We start from the raw sequence: 11,707 nt of genomic DNA, 5'->3' as shown, positions 1-11,707 counted from the left end.
TGGATTTAGTCGCTAGACAACGGTATGTGAACCATCTTGATCAAACTTTTATCTTTGAATAAAACTTCTGTCTACCCCTCACCGTCGTCATGGTCGTCACACGGTCACGATTTTGCATGGCGTGCCCGCGCCTTCTACGTCACGACCGTTTGAGAGGTGGACGGGCGCGCGTGTCCAAAGCAGACAAGTTCCATCCAAGCTAAAAATAGTTTGTACCCGGTTTGTACCCGGTATCGGTAGGTTGTGGTGCACGTCTGACGTCATTTGTTCTTTTTTTGTGAGGGAGTAAATTGACCTTTTCTACAGCGCCTTGCTTTTTAATGACGTTTCTTTCACAATGTTTATGATGCGTTTACGAGAATGTGACATCTGTAACCTTGTTTTTTTTGGTTGTACATGGAAAAACAATAATTTGGACTGGCCTGATGGAAAAAAATGAAAGAGGGCTTTATAGGCTAATTGTTATTGAAAGAGACAGCAATAAAAATGCAGCATGCGGAAAATAGGGATCATCGGTTGTCCAGAGAAAAAGGTTCCGGTGTGCCAGTCGAAGCTGACTGAGGGATTAACGGCTGGGCCAGGGGGGGGGGGAGCAGCATGGATGACTCATACTGTATGTGCTGATGATAGTCAGACACAGCACTGGATACAATGTGAGCGTTAGGGACAGTGAACAAGTGAATGAAAAGTGTTGTAGAAATAAATACAAAATACATTGTCTCATTAGAGTTTTCAGTTAGAAGTCCTTTATACTGTCCATTTTGACTCCCATTTATACAACAAACAAGGAGAAAGCAAATACAATCCTGGCTAGGCCTACTTTAGCTAAAAGTTCCCTCTCTCTGTCTTGAATTTAGCCCGCTTTTTCAACTTTTATTTACAATAAGGATACACAAGGGGCTGTTAAAAATGTTTTCGAATTATATCATAGCCTATCTGTTAACGCCCAAAACACACTCCACCATCATTGTTGTAGCCTACTTCTGCACACACACACACACACCCCCCCCACCCCCCCCCCCCCCCCCCCCCCCACACACACACGCACGCACGCACGCAATCATAACTGAATGACGGCAGGTCGCTATGGAAACTGCGTTACGCTCCGGGCGGCCGGAGGAGAAAACAAGAGTGCGAGGACTCATTTCAGTCTTCACTTCAGCACCAAGCGAGCTCCTGGACAGCGCCCGGATGAACTCGCGCACACATAGTAGTCTCGTATGCCTTATAAGGGACACATCAGCACCGAGCATCACCGGAGAGTATAGGGACTTGAGAAGAGAAACAAAGCCAGTCACTGTCGGGACCTGAAGCTCGGAGGAGGTTCTACTATCAAACCGGGAGACAGTCACTCCCTCAAATGCCACAGCAACAACAGGTAAGGACATTCAAGTAAAGTTTGGATATTTTACTTTTTTGGTATCTGTCTGAAGCTTACATGCTGTGTTTATAATGTGCTTTAAATCCTGGAGCTCAGAAGTGTGCCCTTTATTCTGCCAGGCACTTAATTGCCCTCACCTGGTGTCTCAGGAGTGAGTAAATGCGTGATTGTGATTAGAGTGAAGACCAGCGGGGCAGAGTGCATTCAGCAGTGCTCGTTATCACTCCACTACATTTAAGGCATTAGTGGACTGTGAAGCAGAAGGTACAAAACTAAAGCCTGGTTATTTTACGGGGTAACAACTCTTATTATTTATCTTTTTAGAAGTATTGCCCATGTACAAGTTTAGCAGTAGGCTACTATTTAAAATATTCTAAACTCCAAATATGTAAGACTAAATGTGTGGTGTGCAGGCATTGTAAATGCATTTGGTGGGTGGACACAACAAAGACTGAGTTATTTCCTTCTTTAACAGCATTACCCCGAGTTCATCATAACTGTTTAAGTAAATGGAAGAGACAAACATATAATATCACTGTATTATATTAATAATAATAAAAAGTCAGGGACACATTGTCATTTTTCTATAGTTTTCTATAAACAGGACATCATTGTTTGTTTCTGTATTTATTCTGCTGTAAAAAGTGTATACCAGAGACGGCAGCCTGAGTCTACAGAGCGTCTTTGTTTGTGTTGTTAGCTCAGTGAATACAGGACCCTCCGTATGTGCTGGGTTTTCAATGGCCATAGATTATGTGCGAGCTGAGCCGATACGCCTGGATGAGTCACTCAGGCTGCAAGTTTGCAGAAGAGTGCGAAAGGGGAGGGGGAGATACAGGGGCTAGCTTGAAAACAGTCCCGCAGTGCCTCTCTGCCTCCTCCAACCATTGTTTAATGACCAGTGTCAACACCTGGGACTATATTTATTGCCTCTGGATGTATGATTACGGTTTTTTTGCAACTTGAAGTCTTGCAACTTGTTAAAGTGTGGCACAGAGAGGAGAGAGCGTTGTGTTCTCAGACTCAACCTTTCTGTCTTCTGGAAAGCTAAGTGGTTTTACAGTGAGTTTGGAGGCTAAATTAAGTGCTGTTTTCCAGCTGAAATGTACGCAACACAGTTTAGAAGACTCAACACTTCCTAGATTGTTTGTGGTTTTCACAGAGTGTCGCTCTCTGATGCCTGACAAACTGACCTGAAAGCATCCCATAACTGCCCATTAGTATCCCAATGTTTACCCTGCTGGTATTGACAAATCATAGTAATCAGCAGCATTCAGCCACAGCACTGACTGACATCTATTGATTAAAACAAACAAAAGATCATAATGGGCTGCCATGAACCACAGTTGCACACTCAGACGCACTCAAGACGTTTGCATGTGCCTCGACAGACTGACTTGAAGAATAGATCTAGTTTGTAGAGATTGATAGATGGATGCAGAGGCTGTGTGCGTAACTGCCAGGAGGAGGATTACGAAGCCTAACAAACATAATTGGCTGATATTAAATCCCACTTTGTTCCAATTTGTGTTACGATTTACAAAGGTGTTATATAAAACAACCTGGTCTGCACTGCACTCAGAGGAGTGTGCGCAAGAGCCATTGTTTGTTATGTACACAAATAATGTGCTTCGCACACGGACACAGAAACAGATGTGTGTCTTTAATTAGTGACGTTGGTGTGATTAATGCAGTCTGCTGGGGATGACTCATTCAGCTTAACCCTTGCGCCTCTGGTGGAAGCAATCAATAAACAAAGATTTACTCTGCCCTTACATGTCATTTTAATTATATACTTCATACGATCTTATCAAATAATGTATTATCTGGTATTTTTTCTTTCTTTCAAATTGAACTGATTCAGGTATTGTATGTGACTGTGATTGGGTAAAAAGAAAGGAACTAATTGGTGTGATTCCAGTCAAACTCTTCCTCTTCCTTTGTTGCGATCTGGTTGAGCTGTGGATCAATATTCATGCAAATCACATCTACGTGGATCCCTCCATGTGTCAGCATGTCAACACAGCAGTTACATTAGCATTTTTGAAAAGCTGTTAGCCAAGCTGTGACTTGCAGACAGCAGACTGGCAGGGAGTGTGTGTGTGTGTGTGTGTGTGTGTGTGTGTGTGTGTGTGTGTGTGTGTGTGTGTGTGTGTGTGTGTGTGTGTGTGTGTGTGTGTGTGTGTGTGTGTGTGTGTGTGTGTGTGTGTGTGTGTGTGTGTGTGTGTGTGTGTGTGTGTGTGTGTGTGTGTGTGTGTGTGTGTGTGTGTGTGTGTGTGTGTGTGTGTGTGTGTGTGTGTGTGTGTGTGTGTGTGTGTGTGTGTGTGTGTGTGTGTGTGTGTGTGTGTGTGTGTGTGTGTGACAGTGACAACTCAGAATTGGTTGGTGACTTGTAATACAATCTTGTCATCCTCCTTCCTCTCCCTTCAGGGCAGCAGCATGTCTGAAACTAAATCCAGTCAGCGGTTCCAATGCCTGAACGCTGAGCAGGTAGAGGTCCTCCATCAGGTTCTGTCAGAGGTGGTTCCAATCCACGGCCGCGGGAACTTCCCCACGTTGGAGCTGCGTCCTAGAGACATCATCATGGCTGTGCGGGCCAGGCTGCAGAAGCAGGGAATCACAGTGAGAGATATTCGTCTGAACGGATCCACGGCTAGCCACGTCCTCGTCCGAGACAACGGAACGAGCTACAAGGACCTAGACGTCATCTTCGGAGTGGAGTTGCCCAGTCAGGAGGAGTTCCAGGTATGATTACTGCTTGTTAGGAAATGAAAGTAGATCAATGGAATATGAGTGGAGCCTTAACCAGCATTCATTTTGCTGAGCCATCCTTGAGCACGTCTTCTATCTCAGAGTGTTGCAATATAGATTTTTATAGTGCTACATTGATAATGATTTTTCTGTTATCAATAGGCGTATTCACATTGCGGTACTTTTCCCACAAAGGTTCATGCGAACTTAGTTCATGATCGCGTTCACACCAAAAAGAGCCGGTACTCAAATTAGTTCATGCGAACCTTTTTACCCCCTCGAAAGTCCCTGCTAGAGAGCAGAGACTTTCGTGCGGCTCTTTTGTGAGAAAAGAGCTATATTTCTGATTGGCTGGGCGGATTGCAAACCACGCCCCGTAAAACTCCCAAAAAGTTGTGTGAAGCCGCCATTTTATTATCCTCTCATTAGCATTATTAGCATTAGCCCAGCGCAGAAACGCAGAGAGACTAACTTATGGCAACACAAAATAAAACATGGGAGCGGTGGAGATGAGGAGGTGTTGGCGTTCTGGCGATTTACTCGGAAGGCTTCAGTAGAAGCTGCTGGGAGTCCCAGCAGCTTATACTGAAGCCTTCCCCAACTCCGGGGACTTCCGGCCGGGGACTTTGGGCGGCAGTATACGTGGTTAAGTGGTTTGCGGCCTGCCAGTAAACCCAAAGCAGAAGAAGAAGAAGTGACGTCAGCGGCTTCATTTGCCTAATCCACCCCCAGGGACTTTTTCCAGTGTGAACGCGATCTGTACTTAGTTCATGCGAACTAAAGAGTTTGCATGAACTAAGTTCGCATGAACCTTTGTGGGAAAAGTACCGAAGTGTGAATGCGCCTCTTACCTTCATTTAACTGTAGAACATCTTATTTTGTATGGTGAATCGATGGCATTGGCCTTAATATCACATTCTTCAAATGTTAATTTCCCCAAATTCTAGTCATAACTTGTTCTGTCATGTTTTGACGTTTTCTTCTCTAAGGTGATCAAAGAGTCAGTACTGAGCTGTTTGCTGGACTGCCTACCTGCTGGGGTCAATCGAGAGCGGATAAGCAGCGCAACAATGAAGGAAGCCTACGTCCAGAAAATGGTCAAGGTCTTCAATGAGCACGACCGCTGGAGCCTCATCTCGCTCTCTAACAACAGCGGCAAAAACCTGGAGCTCAAATTTGTAAACACGCTGAGGCGACAGTTTGAGTTTAGCGTTGACTCCTTTCAGATCATTCTGGATCGTCTTCTCGAGTCCTACATGCAGCAGGAGTTGCAGCAGAAAATGAAAACTGGTGAACTTAGGGAGCAGCCTGCAGAGAATCAGAAAAAAGACTCTTCGTCTCTGCTCAGAGAACCTACTGCCCCGAAAACAGAAAATGCCTCTGGTAAAGACGTATCCATCAAAGCAGAGGCTCAGATCAGCCAGACACAACAGAGAGATGAGGTACCTGAAAAGCAGTCCAACACTGTACCCAATACACAACAAATTGAACAGTCCAACCAGACGAAAGACTCCGAAGTGGAGAAAGACAACAAAGGCATAAAACCTGTTGAGCTGAAAGAAGCATCAGAACACAAAGAAACATTCAGCTTTTCTGACCAGACTTTACCAAAACATTTTTCAGAAGAAAAACAAACCTCTGAGAATTCTGACCAGACTTTACCAACACCTTTGTCAGAAGAGAAACAAACCTCTGAGAATTCTGACCAGACTTTACCAACACCTTTGTCAGAAGAGAAACAAACCTCTGAGAATTCTGACCAGACTTTACCAACACCTTTGTCAGAAGAGAAACAAACCTCTGAGAATTCTGACCAGACTTTACCAACACTTTTGTCAGAAGAGAAACAAACCTCTGAGAATGCTGACCAGACTTTACCAACACCTTTGTCAGAAGAGAAACAAACCTCTGAGAATTCTGACCAGACTTTACCAACACTTTTGTCAGAAGAGAAACAAACCTCTGAGAATGCTGACCAGACTTTACCAACACTTTTGTCAGAAGAGAAACAAACCTCTGAGAATTCTGAACCACCAAATCAGATTGAACTCAGACACGAGCCAGAGCTCCCAGACATCACCGAATGTCCAACAACGGTAGAAATGTCAGAGCCAACCCAGCCCTGTGATGACCAACAACCAGCACATTCAAATCACCAGGAACTCTCTGTCCAGAAAGAACAATCCAACCACACAAAACCCCCTGATGAAGGAGAGGAACTCACAGAACAGATGGCACACTCCGAGTCGCCAAAAAGCTCAAACAAAACCCAGGCAGAGTCTCTAAACCTGGCAGAAGAATGTCACAGTGCAGACTTCTCCGAGTGTTTCAGTGAGGATCAGAGTAACGATGAGAAAGATAAAACGCAACCTTTGACTGCTCCTGACTCCAGCACATCTTCACCTGCACAGATAGAGACACAGGTAGAAGAAGAGAGACAAGAGGAAACAGAGACAGTTGAGCAAGAAGAGAGAAAAGATGAGATGGGAATAAGAGAAATGACTGAAGAGATCACAGCCTCAGAAGCTACAAACATAGACAACACACAGGGTATTGATTGTTCCTGCTCCACCTCTTCTACATCCCTTTCTCTTGACAACACAGAGCCTGTCGGTACACAAGATACAGCAGAGATTCACAGCACACTTGACACCGATAACTCAGAGAAAACACCTAACACACTTGAAGCTGAAAGCCCTCCAGATACTCAGGATGGTTTACCTGCACCGCCCAGCCTTGTTTCTGACAAAAAGACCTCCTCTTCTCCCTCATGTAAGGCCTCAGAGAGACTTGCTCACATGGTGGTGCTTAAACACATCTCTCCCAAACCCCCTCGAAGGATGTGTAGGAAGGTATCCCCCAATAGTGACCCACATCAAGTCTCTGATAGCGAATCTGTCGTAGATCCAAACCCTTGTCCTAGCCCTGAACCTGAGATAGTATTCGACCCAAAGCCCAGTTCAGACCCTACAACTACCCCAACAACCGGTAACTCTACGAAAACAAACCCTGAGCATGAATCCACCCCTCCCAGTAACCCTACTTGTGACATAGGCCTTACTCCTGATCCAGCCCCTGATATAATCTCCACCTCTGCTGTGGATCCCATTTCTCATTTGGCTCAAGATCCCTCCTCCAGTCAGCTAATCACAGAGAGTTCATGTGAGACAAGTATTCAGAGCATAAAAGAGACCCCATCCACACATTGTGATGAGCAAAGCAACCCTTCAACGAGTGAAACTGTCCCTGCACCCAGACAATCAAAGCCGCTTGGTTCAGTGGACACGTTAGTTTCACTCACCAATACATCCACCTCCAACACCCAGGAACCTGTACACACCTCAGAAGTTGAGCTCAGTGATGAAGATGAAACCAGAGTAGTACAAACCAAAAAGATGGACTTTAGTCAGCTGATTGACAGCCCACACGAGACCACACTTGTCACGCCTCCTGTTCCCTGTCCAACCCCTCCCCTCCTCAGTCTTTCCCCTCCCTGCTTCACACCCTCGCCCCCCAGCCTCAGCCCTCCCCGATGTCTGACCCCTCCCTCTAACTTCCTCTCATCTGCGCTACTGAATACTGTCAGCCTCGAGACCAGCTTTAGCTCTCCACCCCTGAGTTTCAGCCCTACCTCATCCTGTCTCAGCTCCCCTCCGTACCTCACCCCAACTATGCTTAGCCTCAGCCCTACTCCAGTCTGTCTTAGCCTGCCTTCCCCCTGCCTCAGCCCTCCCATCCTCTGCCTCACTCCACCGGTGGAGTCAGAGGACCTTGTACCTCAAGTATCTTCGCATATGGAGCCTTTGATACTGAAAACCGACAGCGAGGATGAGAATAAAGAGTCCTCCCCTCAGCCTGGAAATCCTGTCCTATTGGAGGATAAAAAGAAACACGATTATATCTCATCGTTGCCTGGGGTTTCAGAGCCAGTCTCTTTTCCAATCACAATTCCTGGCACCACCTCACATGTGCTTCCTCACTCTCAGTCTGTAGACTCTGGGGAATTGGCCCCTCCAGAAGCCGATGAGGCATCCAGCCCTGTGCCTGAGAACAAAGAGGCCCCTAAGGTAAATGCAGACATGCCTGAACAGTGCATCGCTCCTCAGACAACTTCCTCAGTCCCTGCTGTCGAGGTCCTAGCAGAGAGCATGTACGGTGACTTTGAGGCAGCCATGGATCACCTGCGCTACCGCCTAATTGCTACTAGAAACCCTGAGGAGATCCGGGGTGGTGGCTTGCTCAAGTACAGCAACCTGTTGGTCAGGGACTACCGACCGGCCAGCGAGACTGAGATAAAAACACTGGAGCGCTATATGTGCTCACGCTTTTTCATCGATTTTTCTGACGTGCAGGAGCAGCAGAGGAAGATCCTGTCCTACTTGAAGAACCACTTTATCGGGGAGGAGAGGAGCAAGTACCAGTACCTGATGACGCTGCGGCGCGTGGTCGACGACAGCACAGTGTGCCTGATGGGACATGAGAGGCGTCAGACTCTGAACATGATCACAGTGCTGGCGCTGAAGGTTCTGGGAGAGCAGAACATTATCCCCAACACAGACCATGTGACATGCTTCTACCAGCCTGCCCCATACCTTGCTGATCACAATACCCCCTATTTAGCAGAACCTAGCTACTGCAGCTACTACATACCCCAAGCGGGATCAACTCTGCTTTACCAACCCTACCCCTTACACTTGCACACACAGACTGGACTAGTCTAAAACACACACACAAATTATAATTACACAACTCACACAATCTTGCAAGGAGAAGGTGCTTTTCATGAGGAAAGAGCTGGAGAATGGAAAAATAATCCAGGGATAAACTGTTTGGTCTATAATAGACCTATGTGGGTGGGATTGAGTGGGTTTTTACAGTAAACTCCCTGAGTACTCTGTAAGGTTATAATATGATTAAATGTAATTATCTGGGCTTTGTGGGAAAATAATAATTCTTCCAATATTGCCGAAATTCCAGAAAATGCTTTATGCACTGCATGAGTCTTAGCCCTTTGGTCTCCCTGGGAAACCAACTGTGCTGTTGACATTCAAAAACATTCATAGGCACACACACATACACAAAACTCACACTTCCAGGTTCTTGAATTCTTATCACTCTTTTCTTGTTCTTACTGTGTTGTTCTTAATGGGTTTGTTCAGAATGTGGACCTTTCCTGTGGTTGATATTGTGCATGGATAAATTAGGACTGTTCTCTCACTGCCAAATACTGTTACTACTATGCTTCTTAAACAGTTTCATGTAACTTTGTTAATCCTTTACTGAAGGGGTGTACTCTGAAAAAAATACTTAAGGGACAGGTCTACCAGTATGTACAGTACTTTAATCAGAACACACAAACATGCATGCACCACACATACACACATATGTGCACACCAACTGGCAGGCTGTTTACTGTATTAACACAGTTAGACGATGCATGAGTAGCTTAATATATACAGTAGAGTCGACCACATCCTGAAGTCAAAGCGAAGACTTTTAATTTAATAAAAATGTATCTATTTTTGCAAAACTTTCCAAGATAATACTCAGTGGTAAACAGACTGGTTAATTCCTACAGAAAAATGCCAACAACAATGCCTTTGCAATAGTACAGTGTATTGATTACAGTATATCGTGTGCAGATACACTGCATTGTTTTCAGGTAAAATGTGTTAAGATGTAGTGCTTGATTCCTTTGACTTGTGAAGTCCTTTCTGTAATCATGTGAAGTACTGTACCATCTGGTGTTGATTTATTTAATGCTAATGTTTACCTTATGGAGGTGGTCAGGTTATAACCATCTTTGGGTCACCTCTAAACATGGCCAATTGAGATCTGTCTAAACTGAAGGAGTGCATTTTAAACCTCTGTGACTCCTATCAGCATAAATCAGCATCCTCTAATCCACAGTCAGAATCAACATGAAACAAGTTTAAATCCACCTCAAACCTTTTGAATCCAAGTTCAAAGCCAAACAGCAACTATGACCAAAGATGGTTTGGTATAGGGAAATGAAGTGCCTAAATGTGAGACATCATTGGCATGTCTTTATCTCACTGCACTGGGGGTGTTAATGGGGTGGGCCTGGGGCTGGGTTGGGTATGTGTTCAGTTGTTGACCCCTGTTATTGCTGCCCATTTTGATGTCTTCTTTAATGGTCCTTTGTTGTAATTTCTTCATGTACATTTTGATAAAATAAAGGCGTAACTCAACAAACCTTCAGATATGTAATTATTGCTACAAATTAATTTAAAGATAACATGTCTAGGTTTCGGCGGTTTCTTGCACATGTCTCTACACTCCATATTCCAAGCAGCCTTCCTAGGCATTGGCCAAAGCATGACAAAACATTAAAATGTTATATCATTTTCAACATGATGTTACTAATGTTTCTATATTTTATTTTGATCATTGGCTTCATGATAAAAAAAAACTAGCTAACCATTTGCCTATTACCTTTCTTAGCTATTGTTTAGAAGCAAACAACATCAGTCTCTAAATAACAGCTAGCTGGCTAATCTTAGCTTGGATTAGGTTATAGTAGCAATCATTATCAAAAGTGATATGCCTACGTCATACATCATAAGCCTAGACCCCTGCTTATCAATTATTGTTAGCTAAAATCCATTCAATGGGCAAAAACACATACATTGTGACTATTTTGCTAGCGATAAGGTTAGCCAGCAACCAAGCTAAGGTTAGCAAACTAGCTCTCACTTAGCTACACTGCATAAATCTGGCATTGGTTGTGTCAAAGGTTAAAAAGTAATTTACTCAAGGCAAACGGGCAAATGTACCTGCCAGATTAACCTATAAATGGGAGTGTGGATTAATTAGCGGAAGTTATCCGCTCAAAAGTATTTCGCCACGCCAGCTACTCACTGTGAGCTTAAGAGAGGCAGGGCAGTCCAACCCAGTCTCACGGCATTTCGTGTTCACCAACACGATTTTTAATCTATTGATTCATATTCACCAACACGATTTGCCCCTTTTTTTCGTGTTGCACAGCACGATTTTAAAAGCAATGTATTTCTACTGCCTGCAGCACGTCTTTTTCTCCGGTCGGGTCGTGGGAGACCGGAAGCTGTGTGGTTCATAAAAACATGTTCTTACTCAATATCAAGCCACAATTATTGCTTTTATTTTAAATATTTTGTTGCCGTCTGTGAGGAAAATAAATGGGGCTCAGAGCCTCAGGATACTGAAATCTGTATTTTAAAATATTTTTTCCTTCTAATTTGTTATTCTTTTCAAAATAACACACTGTTATTTACTCACCAATAACACACAATTATCCTTGCTTTTATTTATTGGTTTAATTCCATAATCTCGGGCTTTTTTGGTGTCCGTCAGGAACTGAATTTCAAAATAAAAATAACCGGAAACAGATGTAGGCCTATAAGGGACATTTCGAGCATCATTGCGATTGTCAACATTTCTGAGTTTAGGATGGCCGAAGACACTACACTACCCATAATCCCCAGCTATCGTTTAGGACTACAGTCCCCGTAAGGTGACGCAGAGCGTCAAACAGCTGTGTGAAATGGAACGAACCCACGCCAGACTATCCAAAAC

The 11,707-nt window shown here is 44.3% G+C and overlaps 1 protein-coding gene across 1 annotated transcript; it reads left to right on the top strand.

The window, feature by feature from the left end:
* Nucleotides 1–1,121: 1,121 nt before the first annotated feature.
* LOC117453331 (enolase-phosphatase E1) lies at nt 1,122–10,349 on the top strand. Its single transcript, XM_034092146.2, has 3 exons — nt 1,122–1,378; nt 3,812–4,126; nt 5,122–10,349. Exons 1-3 carry the CDS (start codon nt 1,361–1,363, stop codon nt 8,851–8,853), a joined length of 4,065 nt encoding a protein of 1,354 aa, XP_033948037.1. The 5' UTR covers nt 1,122–1,360; the 3' UTR covers nt 8,854–10,349.
* The last annotated feature ends 1,358 nt before the right edge of the window (nt 10,350–11,707 follow it).

Source organism: Pseudochaenichthys georgianus, chromosome 10, assembly GCF_902827115.2.
Source record: "Pseudochaenichthys georgianus chromosome 10, fPseGeo1.2, whole genome shotgun sequence".
NCBI classification, from domain to species: Eukaryota; Metazoa; Chordata; class Actinopteri; order Perciformes; family Channichthyidae; genus Pseudochaenichthys; species Pseudochaenichthys georgianus.
The sequence above is the reverse complement of the archived record's forward strand: the minus strand, read 5'-3'. Positions and strand labels throughout refer to the sequence as shown.

Coding starts and splice junctions, on each gene's coding strand:
- LOC117453331 (XM_034092146.2), top strand. Junction 4,127..5,121: donor CCAGTCAGGAGGAGTTCCAG/GTATGATTACTG, acceptor TTCTTCTCTAAG/GTGATCAAAGAGTCAGTACT.